We start from the raw sequence: 21601 nt of genomic DNA on the forward strand, positions 1-21601 counted from the left end.
CTCTCAACTTAAGACTCTCGATAATCATGTTAAACATCATAGACCAACGTCCATCAAAATTGTCATTATTTTTTTCATCTCTCCTCCGTATTATATTAAAATCCCCCCGACTAGGATCAGTAGGGTTTCATCTCCACAGATCCGTACCAAATCGGCTAAAAAAATCTGGTTTGAGTTCAGGTTGTGTTGCTTCATATACAGCAACAAGAGACCATCGGAAACCATCCAATTTTGATCTCACTCGAAACTTAACCGCAAAATCTCCCTGAACCACATTAAGCACCTCAAGCGTTTCACACCGAACCTCGAGTAAAATCCCACCGGATCTTCCTCTAGGAGGTAAGATGTGCCAGTCAAAATCAATACCTTCGGAGAGAGTTGCAAGGAACTGTGATGTAAAATTATCTCATCTTGTTTCCAAAAGTGCAATAAAGTCTAAGTGTTGTTCTATCGTAGTCTCCGCCAAGAATCTTCGTTTAGCCAAGTCAGCAAGACCTCTGCTATTCCAAAAGATTCCTTTCGTAGATCATCATTGAATTTTTTCTTAAGCTTTAACTCTAGCACTTCTACGGACTGCCGAAGCAGGATAAATTTTCCACTTCCAAGGTCGTTTGGGCTTCTCCCCATCACCCTTCGGGAATGTCGGATCGGCGGCGTAAGAGACTGTGCCCTCCATCATTAGAGGCTCTACGATGTCTGTGGTCTCCGACCCTCTCCGACCCCTCATCATCGGCCTCCATACTAGGCAAGAGATTGTTACATATATTTTCAAGAGCAACCATTCCTAAATTTTCCATGTCATTGTCATTCATGGGTTTGACAGATGCAAGATTGCGAATAATTTCTGAAGCCCTCTCCGCTTCTAAGTCTAAAAGATCGTTTACGGATTTCACAACCTGATTTTCATTTGACCCCAAAGCAATTCCTAAGTCGTTTGCCTTATCAACTATTTCATTAATTATACTCGCAGCAAGGACAAGAATTACAGCGTAGATGAAAAGGTTCTCTCATCTGTACATTTCTTGATAACTCAAGGAAATCCCCTGGGCACTACACTAAAAGGCCTCTTCCTTTTTCTCTCTCAAATGTTGCAAATATGTAAATACACAAGATACAATCGGCGTGTGCTGCACATCTTTAGAGCATTTGCTAACAGCTGCAGGCAGGCAAATAAAAAGATTGCCTTCACAGGACGTGTCCAAAGGGGAAAACCTCGTGGACTTGATCAACCCTCCTACTCTCACAAATATGAATACACAAGCACCCGAATTCACAACCTAATAATATATGCAGCACCATCAAACCGGGCACGGTTACTTTATCAGCCACCACCGTGGACTTGATCGCCTGGTCCAGCGAGAACAACCTGCATTCAGCAGATGAAAGGTGTAAACATATTGCTTCACAAGTTCTTATAAACGACGCAAATTCTTGAGCACAATAACACTCACGTTGCAACTGGAAGCAAATTTCCGAGCAAGCATAATCGCGGCATTCCTATCCCTGTCTGTCTCGAAAGCTAGAGTGTAGGATAGGCCTTTCCTAGTTTGCCAGAAGACTGCACATGCCGCAGCATTACCACCACCTCGGCTTCCACACAACTGAAGATTGCGCAAGAGAACAAGATGGATCGTCAGAAAATAACCTCAAAATATACGGAAACTTTTCGCCAATTCCGATCGAATTGTTTGCATATTCCATGATCCTTAAGTTCTAAACATGACAGGGCTAATGATCAGAGAACATTCTTAAGTTTCTGCGGACTTATATGGAACCATTGTTTGTTTCCTAAATATTATCAGGAGACCTAGAAGGTCAGGGCCCATATTTTTGTTGTAAACTGATAAGCATGGTTATTGAAGATATTGTACAAGGATTTAATGCTACAATCTGACACAACACGTTTAGGAAACAAAACATTACAATTGAGTAGACATCACTTCTGTTACATATGTGCTGTGAACGTGATTTCACTTTACCTTCATCGTGGTGGAATATGACTCCCTTGCTTTTGTAGACCTTCCTTTCCGAAGCTTCACTCTCAGCTTTCCAATATGAAATACATGGACAGATTTTGATGCGTAGTCATTCCCATTCATTTGGGTGACTACCACCTATAAAGCAGCACAGATGCAAACCCCGATTAATTTATATCAAGTAATCACTCAAACGCACTGATATTTCCTAGCACAAAATAACAAGATTGTGCTTTTTATAGCTGGTCCAACGTTAAGGAAGTAGAATCATCAAAGATAAAGTGTTTTGAAGAAGTTTTATACTGGATTACTGGTATCCTATAGGCAAAGAAGTTAATACATACATTGAACTCAATATCCGCCCTTTTCATAAGCGATTCCACATAACGTTCCAGCCCTGAAGCTGTTCAAAGTACACAACAGAGTCAGCCATTAACACGAGCTTATATCCAATATCAATGACTTGTTATAAGAATGTGTGACAAAATGCAGTTAAACAAGCAGGGCCATTGGCAAATTGTAGCATGAGGCTAATTCATATAATACCACAACACAAATCAAATGGGGCTTATGCCTTGTCAGCTCAAAATAGATGGTGTTATTAAGGTCTACCAAAGGAAGAAAATCAATGTAACGCTCAAATGTAGGAAGAGGATGACTGGCACAAGTTGGAATAGTAAATATCGGATCTGGGATGTGTGGAAGTTGCTAATGCTTTATATATCACAAAGAAAGCAACAGAACAGTTCAGTTATTTTCTGGAAGATGCAAATATATCCACATACATCAGTTATTTCCCCCAATTCGGCAGATAACAGATGTTAAAAGAGAAGTAGGGAAATGCCTAACCATGATTTATAGGGCCATCTGTCTGAACCGTAACTTTATCTGCTTTCAAAATTATCTCTGCTTGCAACAATTGGCCAACATCAAATGGCTCTGGAGCATAAGTAAGTCTCGTTGCACCTGTAGCAGAAAATTAAATACATCAACATATAATTAAAGGAAAACAATGATCCAAAAAGGTATTAGATGTTCTGTTATGGCGCTGCTAGAAGGAGGGCGCGAGAGGGCCGGTCGGGGGCCTTTTTGCCCACGGCCAGGCAAGAGGGAAGGGATTTCCTTCTTAATTCTTGCTTGATTAGATTGATACATCTCCTCTCTTTATATAGAGAGGTTTACTTGACTCCCAAGCAAGACTTACTTGACCCCTAAGCAAGCGACCCTTATCTCTAATTAACCCTAAGACTAATGGGCCCATTAGGCCCATTACGTACTCTAACACTACACCCCACCTTGACATGCAGCTTGTCCTCGAGCTGCAGCCTAACCAACTTATAACCATGACTCGACGCAACACAAACCTAACACCTAAAAACAAGCCTTTTACATCTTGGCTTGTTTTATTATTCTCAACCTAAAATGAACTGAGACGCTTTATTTTGGACCCTTTAACAAAAAGTGGACACCATCCGCACGTCAGACGTGCACGTGTACAGCCACCTGGATCCCATGGACACCACCTGGACCAAAGGAGTGCATGTGTATGGCCACCTGGAAGTGGTCGCAAGAGCGACCAGCAGAGGCGCCCTCGCGGCGGTCGGCGGCGGAAAGCAATGGTGCTACGCGGTGCGCTCCTGTCGGTGACACCCTGCCTTCTCCCCGCCGGACGGCTGTTGGTCTGCACCGCACAGGGAAGAGTGGAGGGCTTGCGATTGAGAATGACGAGGGGGGGTGCGCCCCCCCAACCGCCGATGTCGCAGACTTTGAGGTCGCTGCCCGCGGGGAAAACAACGTGCCAGCCGCCCGTGGGGGAAACCGCATGCCCAAGATCCCCGACGCAGCGGACGAGATCGAGGTCCTTTGCGCAGCGAAGGGCAACTTGGAGGAGCGGCAGCTGCAGACCACGCATCTCCCGCACACGCCGACGCGCTAGGAGGCCGCGCGCAGCAGCCTGCAGCCTCACCGCCGCAGACACGTGGCGGGTAGCGATCCAAGACGGAAGCGGTGACGGCGACGGCAGGGACTTGATCTGCTGGATGTGGACGCCCTGGGATGGTGGCGGCGCTGATGGGAACGAGGTCGTCGCACTCCCATCGTAGGGCATCCCATACTGGGCGGCAGAGCTGACCGGCGGTGGCTGCTGCAGCTGCAGCCATAGTTAAAAAAGGCGCGCTTAAGCGAGCGCTTAAGCGCGCCTAGGCTCTAGGCGTTGGCAAAACGCATTGCGCATAACTACGCATAATCTGTGCATAACTGCGCATAAGCATGCGCTCTGGTCAGTAAAGCGCAAGGCGGTGGCAAAACGCACAATTAACGCCTAGCGCTTTTTTGAACTATGGCTGCAGCGGCTGCTGCGCTGTCACGCCGGGCAGTGGCAACGGCTGCTGCATCGGAGCGCCGGGCGTGGCGGAGGCCGCCAAGAGCGGCGGCTGCCACTACAACCAGGGCTGGGCGGTGGTGGCGATGGATGGCAGCTGTAGCGGCCTGGCGAGCGCGGTGAAGGCCGCCTGGTGCGGCGGCTGCCACGGCGGCGCGGGGGTGGCGATGGGCGGTGCAACCGGGTGCAGCCCGTAGGATCCGGCCAAGAACAGGTGGATCTCCTGGAGCGCCTGGGTTAGGTCCCGCAGCGCCCCGGACACCTCCTCCCAGGTGAGGACAGCGGGGGCGGGCGCGACAGAGGATCCCGGAGCAGGCAGGAGCGGGCCGACGGTCGTGGTGGTCGCCGGAGGCGACAAGGTGACCGACAGCGGAAGAGACGGGCTTGGCGGCGGTGAAGACATGATCGAACCGAAGCTAGCTGATACCAAATTCTTATGGCGCTGCTAGAAGGAGGGCGCGAGAGGGCCGGCCGGGGGCAGGGGCCCCCGGCCGGGCAAGAGGGAAGGGATTTCCTTCTTAATTCTTGCTTGATTAGATTGATACATCTCCTCTCTTTATATAGAGAGGTTTACTTGACCCCTAAGCAAGCGACCCTTATCTCTAATTAACCCTAAGACTAATGGGCCCATTAGGCCCATTACGTACTCTAACATGTTCTCATGAAACATAGTTTAATGCAGAGATTTTTGTCAGATGAGTCTGTTCCTTTCAATGCTCATGGAAGATGTCTAGCAAGCTCTGGGAACCATATTTATCAGATTACATACCCGATATGAGCTCTCTGTTGCCTCCGGAAATTACACGGTACCACTGAGCTGGACAGCTTGAGATGTCTGGAGCACCATCAACTCGAGGGACAATACGGAACTGTGATCCAAGAGTATCAGAACCTTCAAGCTCAAAGAGCTTAGAACTATCTTGTTCAAGCCTCTTGATCATGGCAAGCTGAACATAAAAGTGAGTGGTGATTCATATAGCTCAACATTACTCAAATTACAATTTAAATAATATGGAGCTTGTCCTAACAGGAATTACCTCTTTCTTTAACTGATTGCAAAGCTGTGTTTTTTCTGATATGAGTGTTCGCAGTCCCTGAAGCTCAAACTGCATGTCCATTACCTACGATATTTCGCATAACAACTGTTAGTAAATACATGAGGGGCAAATTGCCACAGTATGCTTCGTTTGATTACAAGATATATGGAAGTATAAGAAGCGGAGAGCATTGAGGAAAAAAAGACATGCCAGTTTGTAAGAAAAGGAGTTAGGACTAAAAAAGGAGGGAGTACTCTATTTGAACTTGACATTGAAAGGCAAATGGAACAGAGGAAGTATCATCAAAGATTAACATAAACACAAAAACTATTAGTCCATGAATAGAACAATGAACCAATGATGCAAAACAAACCTTGCTTGGCTGGTGTAGCATTTTTATTCGTCTAGCCTCTCGAATCTCTTTCCTAAGTTCCTCTATCTCCTGATCAGGAAAAAACTAAGATTTTAAGTAAAAAATGTAGCAATTACTCAAATCAAAAGAATCATGTCAGTGCATTTGCATCACCGACTACATAAGAGGTAGTTCAATAACAGTATAGAAATATCCAAGCTCATCATTAATTGAGGAAGCACCTCCTTCTCTTTGCTACTTGATGCTGAATCATGCTCCCGCAACGCTTTCTCAACTTTCTCTATTGCAGCTCTAGATTTTTCAATTTCAGCGAGTGCAAGAGCTCTTTCCTCTTCAGCTACCTTTCGGGCATCTTCAGTAGCCTATGATATAGAGGAGAATGATAACTTCGTTATTCAGGTGTAACCAAACGATGTTATTGTAATGCTAGTAAATGCTGATGTCTTAATAGGCATTCAGCAGACTGCTGTGAAACATCGCACATACTAAATTATACGAAAATTGAATGTAGCTCGTGACTGAAAACTAGGACTACTTTTGTTAAGTTAGGCACAACACGACCTCGTGATTAGCACACGGTACATTATACGACAAACTATAGTCTTCGGTTATCAAGAATATAAAAAATAAGACAAAAGGACACATGATAATTTGCCCAAAAGATTTCGTGTTGTAGCTTTAGAGATACAAAATGGCTCAAAAGACAATCTAATTCTCGTAAACATTAATGTTGGATTAGGCCATTGTGCCAAGTTTTCCAGAAAAGACTAGAGTGTTCTGCAAACGAAACAGGCACTCCTAGGCCTCTGGTTTTACTCTCACTACAACCACCAGTATCTACGAAAAAATTTACTTTTCATTATATGAAAATTATGAGTTATCAGTCTTACAAAACAAAAGCCTTACCACGTTCTACTTGAATAATGTCTACAGTGTCAGCATGTTACAATATACATTTCCTAATGTACTGACAGTTAAAAAATATATTCACTTATGAAGCCTCAAACATTTTTCAGGCTCTCGGATCTGATTTTACAAAGTTTAAACAGGCATGAATAACAAATTCGATAATTAAGAAATGGTGAAAACCTGCTTGAGGAAGCTAGCCAACTTCTTTACTTCGGCCTTCTCATAAATTAATTCTCCTTCTCTTTGAGTAAGTTGAACTGCTAGTGCTTCCACCTGATAGAACATAACTATTCATAATCACTTAAAGTTTTTGGAACAAAGGTAATATTAGAAAAAAATAAGAAAACATCACAACAGGAGATAAAAAAGAATCATAATTAATAATATGAAATATGATGGATTTCTTATTTAACGTGCCTACTTAGACTGAGAAGCTTAAATCCAAAAATGTGCAACTAAAATTTATTAGTACTGCTTTTCGGAGCATTACACTTTCAAATTTGAGCATTTTTGAAAAGCCCAAAGCATCATGTACAAACTATTATGTGAACGCAAATAACGAAAAAGCACAATCATGGTTGGCAGTTGGCACCTAATATCGTGTACAAGAAAAATTTTGAGCTGTTTGCAGGATGCTAGCTTAGATAGATCGTACAGGGGTGAAACTAACTTAACTCATACGTTCAATAAGAACAATTCATTCAAATTAAAAGTAGCTTATATTAGAAGACAAATATTGGCAGTCTAAAGAAGAGATTAACCAGCGAGATAGCTTCATCAGCATCATCTCTGTTTCGACCAGCCACACGGCCTTTCAGTGTGTCTAGAACATCTCTGAGCTTCTTCAGAAGAACCTGCCTGTCCAATGAAGCTGCTTCTCGCCGCTTAGCCTGAAACATGAAGCAACAAATTTAAAATAGAATTTCAATGCAAGGAAGTTACTAAGAGTAGAATGTGACATTTATCCTATTTAGCAAGGCCCCATGGAACCATATACTTATCAGTTTGAAGAGAATTTATATGTTACTTTGAAAAGGAAGAATCTTCAGGAAAGAGAGGTAAGCTATCAATGAAGTATGACTGAGTTCAACAACGATTGGATCAATTAATGTGAGCTCTGGAGGCACGCTCTGGGGACGCTGACACTGTTAGGGGAGTCTGATAACAACTCCACAATATGGTCACTGACAGATAAGTTATCAGGTACAGTAATTTCACTAACTCAAAATATGTTTATCCGTATCCAGGTGACATGCCATGTCATTCTTAATATAGGAAAGCATGTGAAATTCTAACCAGGGAACCATGCTTTGTGTGAACAATCTACAGCATATATACGTGTCGTTGGAGCTCCTGATATACTCACATTGTTGATAAAAGTCAGAACAAGATGAAGTGCTTGGACTGATTAGCATACCTCTTCAGACAACTTGGAGGCACCAGTCAGACCCTTCTCAAACTTCTCCCTGAGATCACGCACTGACAGCCGCTTTCGCTGCTCTAGCAGTTGTGTTGTTTCTTTCTCAACAATCTCCTTCAAAGGCACAACCTCGTGCGTCTCCTCTGGGTCAATGATTTGGTTGTTTGGCCCAATCCTGTAGTCCGGAAAGTGGCCCTTGGGGAAGTTAACATCAGAGGATACCATGTCAAGTGCATCTTTCTGCATGCCTTCTCCGGAGTCATGGATGACCCTCGTCATCTGTGGTACTCTGATATAGAACAGAACAAGAATATATATTTTCAGTGCGAAACTATATAAAATTATAGTATCAGTAGAACATATTAAGGTGCTAACTGATGATATATTGGCCATGTCTCATGGTGCAAACAACCTGCCTCAAGGCTATATGAAACAAGGTGCAGCAAAGCTGGTGCGCCTTAAATATAGAATAGCTCAAATCGATGTTTATTTTTCATTCACATAGCTGAATTGTAGAAGCACATCACAACAACTTAACCAGGAAGCAAATTCGACCAACCAAATATCTACCTCACCGAAACTAGCTAAATCTGCATCATCCAGTGAGTTCAAGAGTTAAGAAGCAAGGCCGAAAGCAAAGAAAAGGAGCAGGCTAGGCTTTACAATTAGAGGTGCTATGGATAAATAGGTCAGTTCAGGGACATGAATTCTGGAACAAGACAAAGCGACAGCCTTTGGGCTAAAAATTGCTAATCGGTGCAACATACTAGATTCAAGGTAAGCTATGACAAAACTCGCGCTAATTTGTGTGGAAGAATATAAATTTCTTACCAGCAACAGGGAGACAGCCTCTTAAAAACGTGATTGGATATATTCTGTAACGAACTGACAATACAGCCCAACCAACTAACTGAAAACACAGTCGCTGAGACTTAAAAGGAACAAATTTTAGGACAGGACGGCAAGAAGTCATGCAAACTTTTGTCGCTACCAAATCCAAACCTGCAAATCCCCAGCATGAAGTGACACAGCAGCAGGGATCCCTCACCTCATGCGCCGCTCCCAGGATCGCCGGAGAGCCTGGCTCCCCACGCAATCCGCCGCCGCCGCCCCACGAACACGAACTGGAAGTCTCTGGAGCACGCAACTACTCTAGCAGCGGGCAAATGGCGGAAGGGCCCCGCCGCCCAATCCAGCTAGGGTTTTAACCCCCTTGTGCTTTCAGAAAAGCTGGATGTATGGATCGAGGCTGTTGCTTTCGATCCCGTGGAATCCTTTTTCGGCCGGTGGCGAGTTCGAAATTTGGTTGCGGGATTCGGGTGCTGAGGATGACGCCGACGGGCAGACGGAGGAAAAGAAACGACGCAAGGGAGGGGAAAGGTGGAAGAGTACGGCGTGCTGGTGACGGAAGCAGGCGGCAGAGGAGAGGAGGAGACGGACGGGGAGAGAGAGAATCGTCATTAGTACTCTAACCATTCAACGACGGATTAGCAGCAGGCTGGTGGATTAAATGTGGGCCCACCATTTTTTAAAAATGGGCAGGGCCGGGGGCATTGATGGTATTTGCTTGGTACAGTCAAAAGAAGGATGGACTCGCACTGTCACTGGACGACCATTTTTCTAAGCTCGGATTCGAATCGCTCCTGGATGTTAATCTAGTACTACCGGACAGTACTCCAGAAGCGCTCCTGGTGGTGGTGTGATACTTGTACCCGTACGACGCACTTGTAATCATTCGTACATACGTATTCTCTCCTGTGTGTACTCTACAGCACGGCCTACTTGTAGAATATGTAACACAGAAGCATCATCTATGCTTGCTTACGGGGCCAGTGCATTAGTAAGACCAACTCCAACGTGGGGGACAGAAAACGCGGCCCAACACGGCAACAACGTAAATGGACGAGTATTTTTTTTGTCGGCTTGAAATCAGATTTATTTGTAAAAAATATATTCATTGTACAAAATTCGATCAGGCGGATTAAATTAGCGAATCTTTGCGTCGACAAGTTGAAGTCGGCCTAATGCAGGCCCGGCGGCGTAGAGTTCCTCTCCCTTTCGACGATGTCCGCGTCACGCGATTCCAACACGGGAACAAGCAAGCTGCCCCGCCGGCGACTTCGTACTGCATGGCCGGTGGCCGGTGCAGGCCGGTGAGCCGTTTCTGATCGCTATTTCTTTTCTCCCGAATCGTTGGCTTATAGCAGCTGCTAGTAATTGTTTACGTGTAATATTACATGCGCGCGTGTGACGGTAGATGATTAGACGAACCTGTCCTTTCTCTGCTCCCGCGTTATCTGGAAGCCCAAGGAAAAAGGTACGACGGAATCGATCCGTGACGGAGATCGCTGGCTTCATGATGGCCTGTCGAATTTCATCATGACGTCCGTCTGGACCAAAGAGAAACAAATGAATGCAGAGGCGGGCCGCCCAAGCGTGGCAATGAACGATGAACCTAGGAGTACTAGTGGCTTGAAATGAGAAGCAAACAAGAGGATTGAACGCGGTAAGAGCAACTCCAACGGCGCGACCCATTTCGTCCGTCACCGTCCGTTTGAATCGGCGCGAATAAAAGTTGAGGCCCAACGAGCCGACACAAACCCAAAAATGTGTCCGCTCCGCGTCCGCGCCGACACAGTTGCGGCCCAAATTTGCGTCCCAAATGCGTCGGCGCGGACGCGGAACGGACGCCACGCGTGCCTCCTCGTTGTCCGTCGTGGCCCCACCTGGCGGTCGCCCCAACTACCCGCCCCCTCGCCGGTCAGCTTAATTTATGACCCCGGACCCACGCGTCAGCGACGACGGTCGTCCTTTTTTAAGCCGACCATGTGGCGGGGCCGTCCTCATCTACTTCCGTCCCCATCTAGGTCAAGCTCGCTCCCCCGTCGCCAGCAAGCAAACCCCAGCCACCCCAGCCGCCCAAATGGGGCTCTTCTCCGGCAGCAGTAGCAAGTCGAAGGGCAAGGCCCCCGCCGTCCCCTTCCCCACGGAGTTCACCCCGGCTCCGCCTGCGCCGACTCACCGGCAGAGGCAGCGGGTGAACGTGCCCGTGCACCAGGCGGAGTGGCACTGGCGCCACCGCGTGCCGCTGCCGTACCCCGACGTAACGCTGCCACACGACTGACATCTGGATCCGGAAAGGATCCCAGTGCCGGCGGCGCCGCAGTCGGCTAGGGCGCACGCGGAGGAGGTGCGTCGCCGGCGGGCGCTCCTGACGCCGGAGAAGCGCGGTGACGAGGCCTACGCCTACGGCTCGCCCAACTGGGCAGGCTGGTTCGCCTTCGAGCACGAGGTGGTGAGGCGGCGCGGCATGCGCGAGGTCGACCTTAGCATGCCGCCGCCGCCACTCATTGTCAAGGAGGAAGACCAGGTGGCCCTTGCGGCCGTCTACCGGGAGAGCGAGGAGGACGAGCGGCGCAGGGCAAAGGCGGTAGAAGAAGAAGAAGCTCGGTACGAGGCGGCCATGGCCCTCTCTGCGGACGGCGACTGCGTGGTCCCGCCGGTGGCCCCGTCGTCCCCTCCCCGCCGCCTCGCCAAAGTCGAACCGCCGCAGGAGCCGGAGCCCATCGAGCGCTACTCCTGGACAGGAGTAGTGCGCGAGTGGGTGAGGGCACCGCCGGTCTGGATGCAGGCCACGCCGGAGCAAGAGGCGGCGTACCTCGAGCACTGGCGGCAGATCCGGGTGGACGAGGAGCGCCGCAAGGGCGAGTACCTCAAGATGCTCGAGCGCGACGCCGAGATTTTTTGTCCAAAAGGCCCCCCTGCTGAGATGAATTGACAAAAAAGACTACCTCTGGATGAATTTGACAAAAAGGACCCCCTCAGCGGTGGCGGCAGGCGCGGCAGGCGACACGTGGCACCTGCCGCCACCGCCGGAGGCGGCAACCCAGCCAAAACGGCTTTCCCACAGTACATCGCGCCGCGACGAAATGGGCGAGGCCAGGTGGGCCACGCCGCCATCGGGCGAGGCGGCCAGCCCTGGCGTGGTCGCTGGCGGGCCGACAGCCTCTGCTGCGCCCGGGCCCCGCCAGTGGGCCTCGCCGCCACTGGCTGAGGCGGCATCCTACTGTCGCGCTGGCTGGCCGATAGCCTCTGCTGCGCGCGGGCCAGGCCGCCACTATTGCTAGCGGCATCTTTTCTTCTGCATGCGCGGGAAAGCGACACTGATTCCGTGACTGACGGCGTTGATTCCGATACAAACTTCGCTCATTCCGATGATTCGAAAATTAATGCTGATAGCCTGCTTTTGCTTGTTTTGCTTGAGTCATGCGCGGCGACAGGTTCCCTGTTGCGAGACTCAGGAGTTAAATGTAGCTTTATTCCTACAAACTTAGCTAAGTCTGCAACAGGGAACCTGTCGCCGCGCATGACTCAAGCAAAACAAGCAAAAGCAGGCTATCAGCATCAATTTTCGAATCATCGGAATGAGCGAAGTTTGTATCGGAATCAGCGCCGTCAGTCACGGAATCAGTGTCGTTTTCCCGCGCATGCAGAAGAAAAGATGCCGCCAGCAACAGTGGTGGCCTGGCCCGCGCCTCTGCCCGCGCGCAGCAGAGGCTGTCGGCCAGCCAGCGCGACAGTAGGATGCCGCCTCAGCCAGTGGCGGCGAGGCCCACTGGCGGGGCCCGGGGTGCAGCAGAGGCTGTTGGCCCGCCAGCGACCGCGCCAGGGCTGGCCGCCTCGCCCGGTGGCGGCGTGGCCCACCTGGCCTCGCCCGTTCCGTCACGGCGCGATGTACTGTGGGAAAGCCGTTCTGGCTGGGTTGCCGCCTCCGGCGGTGGCGGCAGGTGCCACGTGTCGCCTACCGCGCCTGCCGCCACCGCTGAGGGGGTCCTTTTTGTCAAATTCATCCAGAGGTAGTCTTTTTTGTCAATTCATCTCGGCAGGGGGTCCTTTTGGACAAAAAATCCGATGCCGAGGCCGAGCGGCTTGAGGCTGAGGAGGAGGCGCGCCAGGCCGCGGCGGCCCAGGCGGCGGCACTGCCAACACCGACACAGCCCGCGCCCGACATGGCCGCGCTCTAGAACACTGCGTTCAGCTGGGCCGGTCCGGCGCCGACGCTCATCGACCTCACTAACCCCGAGGACGACGACGATGACGCCTAGGGCAGCGCGCGGCGCCTAGTTTTAGTTTGTTTTTAATTTTCTTAAATGCTAATGTGAACGCGTGGACTCCCGCCGGCTTTCGTGAGCAGCTTTAATGTTTAATTAATTTAGTTTTTATGTTAAATATGCATGCATTCCTTCTTTTACGCCGTCGAAATGGGTCGCGCCAGCGTTGGGGCACACGCGCCGACCCAAATGCGGAAGCGGACCCCCGTGTCCGCCTGGCCGACCCAAACGGACAAAAAGCGGACGAAACCACCGTCCATTTGGGTCGGCCCGTTGGAGTTGCTCTAAGTGCCTCACCTAACTCGTCCATTATGTCCGCGAGCGACGCGTCGTCACGACAGTGACGGACGGACTAGAGAGCAAATTGCGCTAAAATGCTGAATCCAAGATTGAACAAGGTGGCTTTGGTCTGCTAGCCCTTTTCGAGTATACGGTCTCAAGCTTCGGAGTGAAAACTCGCGCCTTCTTCCTTTACTACAGGTACAACCATTAGGTCATCTTCAAGGCCGACTTTCAAATCGTCCACATATATTTGGACCACAAAATCATTCAACGTGATCTTGTATCGGTTCGCTCGATGCTTCGGACGCGTTTTCTCCCGCAAAGTGGAGACAAAGTGTGTGTGTGCTGGGGGGTGTTGCGAGAATCCTGACATCAGCCACGTTGGACTCCGGCATCCCGGGCCCACGAAATCCGTCCTCCCGATCCAATTTTCTTCCATTCCACCACTTCTTCCCCTTACTTTGCATCCGCACTCTCCACCTCCACCGCCATCGTTGTACCTCTCCGGCCGCCACACAGGCACTGTTGGACGTTTGCAACCAGCACCTGTTGGGGAACGTAGTAATTTCAAAAAAATTCCTACGTTCACGCAAGATCATGGTGATGGCATAGGAACGAGAGGGGAGAGTGTTGTCCACGTACCCTCGTAGACTGTAAGCGGAAGCGTTATGACAACGCGGTTGATGTAGTCGTATGTCTTCACGATCCGACCGATCCAAGTACCGAACGTACGGCACCTCCGAGTTCAGCACACGTTCAGCTCAATGATGATCCCCGGGCTCCGATCCAGCAAAGCTTCGGGGATGAGTTCCGTCAGCACGACGGCGTGGTGACGATGATGATGTTCCACTGGCGCAGGGCTTCGCCTAAACTCCGCGACGATATGACCAAGGTGGAATATGGTGGGGGGCACCGCACACGGCTAAGGAACGATCCGTAGATCAACTTGTGTGTCTATGGGGTGCCCCCCGCCCCCGTATATAAAGGAGCCAGGGGGAGGAGGCGGCCGGCCAAGGAGGGCGCGCCAAGGGGGGAGTCCTACTCCCACCGGGAGTAGGACTCCCTTCTTTCCTAGTTGGAATAGGAGAAGGAGGGAAAGAGGAGGAAGAGGGGAAGGAAAGGGGGGGGGGCGCCCCCTTCCCTTGTCCTATTCGGACTAGGAAGGGGAGGGGCGCGCGGCCCCCTCCTGCCTCCTTCCCTCTTCTCCCTCGAGGCCCATGTAGGCCCAATAACCCCTCGGGGGGGGTTCCGGTAACCTCCCGGTGCTCCGGTAAAATGCCGATTTCACCCGGAACGATTCCGATGTCCAAATATAGGCTTCCAATATATCGATCTTTATGTCTCGACCATTTCGAGACTCCTCGTTACGTCCGTGCTCACATCTGGGACTCCGAACAAACTTCGGTACATCAAAACGTATAAACTCATAATAAAACTGTCATCGTAACGTTAAGCGTGCGGACCCTACGGGTTCGAGAACTATGTAGACATGACCTAGAACTATTCTCGGTCAATAACCAATAGCGGAACCTGGATGCCCATATTGGTTCCTACATATTCTACGGAGATCTTTATCAGTCAAACCGCATAACAACATACGTTGTTCCCTTTGTCATCGGTATGTTACTTGCCCGAGATTTGATCATCGGTATCCAATACCTAGTTCAATCTCGTTACCGGCAAGTCTCTTTACTCGTTCCGTAATGCATCATTCCGTAACCAACTCATTTGGTCACATTGCTTGCAAGGCTTATAAAGATGTGCATTACCGAGAGGGCCCAGAGATACCTCTCCGACAATCGGAGTGACAAAACCTAATCTCGAAATACGCCAACTCAACATGTACCTTCGGAGACACCTGTAGTACTCCTTTATAATCACCCAGTTACGTTGTGACATTTGGTAGTACCCAAAGTGTTCCTCCGGTAAACGGGAGTTGCATATTTCTCATAGTTATAGGAACATGTATAAGGCATGAAGAAAGCAATAGCAATATACTAAACGATCAAGTGTTAGGCTAACAGAATGGGTCATGTCAATCACATCATTCTTATAATGATGTGATCCCATTAATCAAATGACAACACATGTCTATGGTTAGGAAACATAACCATCTTTGATTAATGAGCTAGTCAAGTAGAGGCATACTAGTGACTATATGTTTGTCTATGTATTCACACATGTATCATGTTTCCGGTTAATACAATTCTAGCATGAATAATAAACATTTATCATGATATGAGGAAATAAATAATAACTTTATTATTGCCTCTAGGGAATATTTCCTTCAGTCTCCCACTTGCACTAGAGTCAATAATCTAGATTACATAGTAATGATTCTAACACCCATGGAGTCTTGGTGCTGATAATGTTTTGCTCGTGAGAGTGGCTTAGTCAACGGGTCTGCAACATTCAGATCCGTATGTATCTTGCAAATCTCTATGTCTCCCACTTGGACTTGGTCCCGAATGGAATTGAAGCGTCTCTTGATGTGCTTGGTCCTCTTGTGAAATCTGGATTCCTTTGCCAAGGCAATTGCACCAGTATTGTCACAGAAGATTTTCATTGGTCCCGATGCACTAGGTATGACACCTAGATCGGAAATGAACTCCTTCATCTAGACTCCTTCATTTGCTGCTTCCGAAGCAGCTATGTACTCCGCTTCACATGTAGATCCCGCCACGACGCTTTGTTTAGAACTGCACCAACTTACAGCTCCACCATTTAATAAAAACACGTATCCGGTTTGCGATTTAGAATAGTCCGGATCAGTGTCAAAGCTTGCATCGACGTAACCATTTATGACTAGCTCTTTGTCACCTCCATATACGAGAGACATATCCTTAGTCCTTTTCAGGTATTTCAGGATGTTCTTGACCGCTGTCCAGTGATCCATTCCTGGATTACTTTGGTACCTTCCTGCCAAGCTTATTGCTAAGCATACGTCAGGTCTGGTACACATCATTGCATACATGATAGAGCCTATGGCTGAAGCATAGGGAACATCTTTCATTTTCTCTCTATCTTCTGCTGTGGTCGGGCATTGAGTTTGACTCAACTTCACACCTTGTAGTACGGGCAAGAACCCTTTCTTTGCCTGATCCATTTTGAACTTTGTCAAAATTTTATCAAGGTATGTGCTTTGTGAAAGTCCTATTAAGCGTCTTGATCTATCTCTATATATCTTGATGCCCAATATGTAAGCAGCTTCACCGAGGTCTTTCATTGAAAAACTTTTATTCAAGTATCCCTTTATGCTATCCAGAAATTCTATATCATTTCCAATTAATAATATGTCATCTACATATAATATCAGAAATGCTACAGAGCTCCCACTCACTTTCTTGTAAATACAGGCTTCTCCAAAAGTCTGTATAAAACCATATGCTTTGATCACACTATCAAAGCGTTTATTCCAACTCCGAGATGCTTGCACCAGTCCATAAATGGAACGCTGGAGCTTGCACACTTTGTTAGCACCTTTTGGATCTACAAAACCTTCTGGCTGCATCATATACAACTCTTCTTCCAGAAATCCATTCAAGAATGCAGTTTTGACATCCATTTGCCATATTTCATAATTATGAAATGCAGCAATAGCTAACATGATTCGGACAGACTTAAGCATCGCTACGGGTGAGAAAGTCTCATCGTAGTCAACTCCTTGAACTTGTCGAAAACCTTTCGCAACAAGTCGGGCTTTATAGACAGTTACATTACCATCAGCGTCAGTCTTCTTCTTAAAGATCCATTTATTCTCAATTGCTTGCCGATCATCGGGCAAGTCAACCAAAGTCCATACTTTGTTTTCATACATGGATCCCATCTCAGATTTCATGGCCTCTAGCCATTTTGCGGAATCTGGGCTCATCATCGCTTCCTCATAGTTCGTAGGTTCATCATGGTCAAACAACATGACTTCCAGAATTGGATTATCGTACCACTCTGGTGCGGATCTTACTCTGGTAAACCTACGAGGTTCAGTAGAAACTTGATCTGAAGTTTCATGATCAATATCATTAGTTTCCTCACTAATTGGTGTAGTTGTCACAGGAACCGATTCTTGTGATGAACTACTTTCCAATAAGGGAGTAGATACAGTTATCTCATCAAGTTCTACTTTCCTCCCACTCACTTCTTTCGAGAGAAACTCCTTCTCTAGAAAGGATCCGATTTTAGCAACGAAAATCTTGCCCTCAGATCTGTGATAGAAGGTGTACCCAATAGTCTCTTTTGGGTATCCTATGAAGACACATTTCTCCGATTTGGGTTCGAGCTTATCTGGTTGAAGTTTCTTCACATAAGCATCGCAGCCCCAAACTTTAAGAAACGACAACTTTGGTTTCTTGCCAAACCACAGTTCATAAGGCGTCGTCTCAATGAATTTTGATGGTGCCCTATTTAACGTGAATGCGGCCATCTCTAAAGCATAACCCCAAAACGATAGCGGTAAATCAGTAAGATACATCATAGATCGCACCATATCTAGTAAAGTACGATTACGACGTTCGGACACACCATTTCGTTGTGGTGTTCCGGGTGGCGTGAGTTGCGAAACTATTCCGCATTGTTTCAAGTGTAGACCAAACTCGTAACTCAAATATTCTCCTCCACGATCAGATCGTAGAAATTTTGTTTTCTTGTTACGATGATTTTCCACTTCACTCTGAAATTCTTTGAACTTTTCAAATGTTTCAGATTTGTGTTTCATCAAGTAGATATACCCATATCTGCTCAAATCATCTGTGAAGGTGAGAAAATAACGATACCCGCCGCGAGCCTCAACATTCATTGGACCACAAACATCAGTATGTATGATTTCCAACAAATCAGTTGCTCGCTCCATAGTTCCGGAGAACGGCATTTTAGTCATCTTGCCCATGAGGCACGGTTCGCAAGTACCAAGTGATTCATAATCAAGTGATTCCAAAAGCCCATCAGTATGGAGTTTCTTCATGCGCTTTACACCGATATGACCTAAACGGCAGTGCCACAAATAAGTTGCACTATCGTTATCAACTCTGCATCTTTTGGTTTCAACACTATGAATATGTGTATCACTACTATCGAGATTCAATAAAAATAGACCACTTTTCAAGGGTGCATGACCATAAAAGATATTACTCATATAAATAGAACAACCATTATTCTCTGATTTAAATGAATAACCGTCTCGCATCAAACAAGATCCAGATATAATGTTCATGCTCAACGCTGGCACCAAATAACATTTATTTAGGTCTAAAACTAATCCCGATGGTAGATGTAGAGGTAGCGTGCCGACCGCGATCACATCGACTTTGGAACCATTTCCCACGCGCATCGTCACCTCGTCCTTAGCCAATCTTCGGTTAATTCGTAGTCCCTGTTTCGTGTTGCAAATATTAGCAACAGAACCAGTATCAAATACCCAGGTGCTACTGCGAGCATTAGTGAGGTACACATCAATAACATGTATATCACATATACCTTTGTTCACTTTGCCATCCTTCTTATCCGCCAAATACTTGGGGCAATTCCGCTTCCAGTGTCCAGTCTGCTTGCAGTAGAAGCACTCAGTTTCAGGCTTAGGTCCAGACTTGGGTTTCTTATCTTGAGCAGCAACTTGCTTGCTGTTCTTTTTGAAGTTCCCCTTCTTCTTCCCTTTGCCCTTTTTCTTGAAACTGGTGGTCTTGTTAATCATCAACACTTGATGCTCCTTCTTGATTTCTACCTCCGCGGCTTTTAGCATCGCGAAGAGCTCGGGAATAGTCTTGTTCATCCCTTGCATATTATAGTTCATCACGAAGCTCTTGTAGCTTGGTGGCAGTGATTGAAGAATTATGTCAATGACACTATCATCAGGAAGATTAACTCCCAGTTGAATCAAGTGATTATTATACCCAGACATTTTGATTATATGTTCACTGACAGAACTATTCTCCTCCATCTTGCAGCTATAGAACTTATTGGAGACTTCATATCTCTCAATCCGGGCATTTGCTTGAAATATTAACTTCAACTCCTGGAACATCTCATATGCTCCATGACGTTCAAAACGTCGTTGAAGACCCGGTTCTAAGCCGTAAAGCATGGCACACTGAACTATCGAGTAGTCATCAGCTTTGCTCTGCCAGACGTTCTTAACGTCGTCAGTTGCATCAGCAGCAGGCCTGGCACCCAGCGGTGCTTCCAGGACGTAACTTTTCTATGCAGCAATGAGGATAATCCTCAGGTTACGGACCCAGTCCGTGTAATTGCTACCATCATCTTTCAACTTTGCTTTCTCAAGGAACGCATTAAAATTCAACAGAATAACAGCACGAGCCATCTATCTACAAATAAACATAGACAAGCAAAATACTATCAGGTAATAAGTTCATGATAAATTTAAGTTCAATTAATCATATTACTTAACAACTCCACTTAGACAGACATCTCTCTAGTCATCTAAGTGATCACGTGATCCAAATCAACTAAACCATGTCCGATCATCACGTGAGATGGAGTAGTTTCAATGGTGAACATCACTATGTTGATCATATCTACTATATGATTCACGTTCGACCTTTCGGTCTCCGTGTTCCGAGGCCATATCTGTATATGCTAGACTCGTCAAGTATGACCTGAGTATTCCGCGTGTGCAACTGTTTTGCACCCGTTGTATTTGAACGTAGAGCCTATGACACCCGATCATCACGTGGTGTCTCAGCACGAAGAACTTTCGCAACGGTGCATACTCAGGGAGAACACTTCTTGATTATTAGTGAGATATCATCTTAAAATGCTACTGTCAATCAAAGCAAAATAAGATGCATAAAGGATAAACATCACATGCAATCAATATAAGTGATATGATATGGCCATCATCATCTTGTGCTTGTGATCTCCATCTTCGAAGCACCGTCATGATCACCATCATCACCGGCGCGACACCTTGATCTCCATCATAGCATCATTGTCGTTACACCATCTATTGCTTCTACGACTATCTCTACCGCTTAGAGATAAAGTAAAGCAATTACAGGGCGTTTGCATTTCATACAATAAAGCGACAACCATATGGCTCCTGCCAGTTGCCAATAACTTCGGTTACAAAACATGATCATCTCATACAATAAAATATAGCATCATGTCTTGACCATATCACATCACAACATGCCCTGCAAAAACAAGTTAGACGTCCTCTACTTTGTTGTTGCAAATTTTACGTGGCTGCTACGGGCTTAGCAAGAACCGTTCTTACCTACGCATCAAAACCACAACGATAGTTCGTCAAGTTAGTGTTGTTTTAACCTTCGCAAGGACCGGGCGTAGCCACACTTGATTCAGCTAAAGTGAGAGAGACAGACACCCGCCAGCCACCTTTAAGCACAAGTGCTCGTAATGGTGAAACCAGTCTCGCGTAAGCGTACGCGTAATGTCGGTCCGGGCCGCTTCATCTCGCAATACCGCTGAACCAAAGTATGACATGCTGGTAAGCAGTATGACTTGTATCGCCCACAACTCACTTGTGTTCTACTCGTGCATACGACATCTACGCATAAAACCTGGCTCGGATGCCACTGTTGGGGAACGTAGTAATTTCAAAAAAATTCCTACGTGCACGCAAGATCATGGTGATGGCATAGCAACGAGAGGGGAGAGTGTTGTCCACATACCCTCATAGACCGTAAGCGAAAGCATTATGACAATGCGGTTGATGTAGTCGTACGTCTTCACGATCCGACCGATCCAAGTACCGAACGTACGACACCTCCGAGTTCAGCACACGTTCAGCTCGATGACGATCCCCGGGCTCCGATCCAGCAAAGCTTCGGGGATGAGTTCCGTCAGCATGACGGCGTGGTGACGATGATGATGTTCCACCGGCGCAGGGCTTCGCTTAAACTCCGCGACGATATGACCGAGGTGGAATATGGTGGAGGGGGGCACCGCACACGGCTAAGGAATGATCCGTAGATCAACTTGTGTGTCTATGGGGTGCCCCCAGCCCCCGTATATAAAGGAGCCAGGGGGAGGAGGCGGCCGGCCAAGGAGGGCGCGCCAAGGGGGGAGTCCTACTCCCACCGGGAGTAGGACTCCCTTCTTTCCTAGTTGGAATAGGTGAAGGGGGGAAAGAGGAGGAAGAGGG

General features: G+C 47.4%; 1 protein-coding gene across 1 annotated transcript; it reads right to left on the bottom strand.

The window, feature by feature from the left end:
* Positions 1-933: 933 nt before the first annotated feature.
* LOC123071113 (stomatal closure-related actin-binding protein 1) lies at positions 934-9532 on the bottom strand. The gene is made up of 13 exons (XM_044494603.1): positions 9144-9532; positions 8093-8384; positions 7437-7565; positions 6856-6948; positions 5988-6128; positions 5767-5835; positions 5394-5477; positions 5126-5303; positions 2826-2942; positions 2321-2379; positions 1980-2114; positions 1452-1601; positions 934-1366 (listed from the first exon to the last, which is right to left on the bottom strand). The coding sequence occupies exons 1-13, from the start codon at positions 9146-9148 to the stop codon at positions 1322-1324; spliced, it is 1497 nt and encodes a 498-aa protein (XP_044350538.1). The 5' UTR covers positions 9149-9532; the 3' UTR covers positions 934-1321.
* Between the last annotated feature and the right edge of the window lie 12069 nt (positions 9533-21601).

This window comes from Triticum aestivum, chromosome 3B (assembly GCF_018294505.1).
Source record: "Triticum aestivum cultivar Chinese Spring chromosome 3B, IWGSC CS RefSeq v2.1, whole genome shotgun sequence".
Taxonomy (NCBI): domain Eukaryota; kingdom Viridiplantae; phylum Streptophyta; class Magnoliopsida; order Poales; family Poaceae; genus Triticum; species Triticum aestivum.

What these genes read in the sequence shown, in the direction of transcription:
- LOC123071113 (XM_044494603.1), bottom strand. An exon ending in TGGCTAGCTTCCTCAAGCAG is followed by an intron (nt 6,129 to 6,855) that starts GTTTTCACCATT and finishes TCTATATCATAG; the next exon opens with GCTACTGAAGATGCCCGAAA. An exon ending in GCAATCAGTTAAAGAAAGAG is followed by an intron (nt 5,304 to 5,393) that starts GTAATTCCTGTT and finishes TTTTATGTTCAG; the next exon opens with CTTGCCATGATCAAGAGGCT.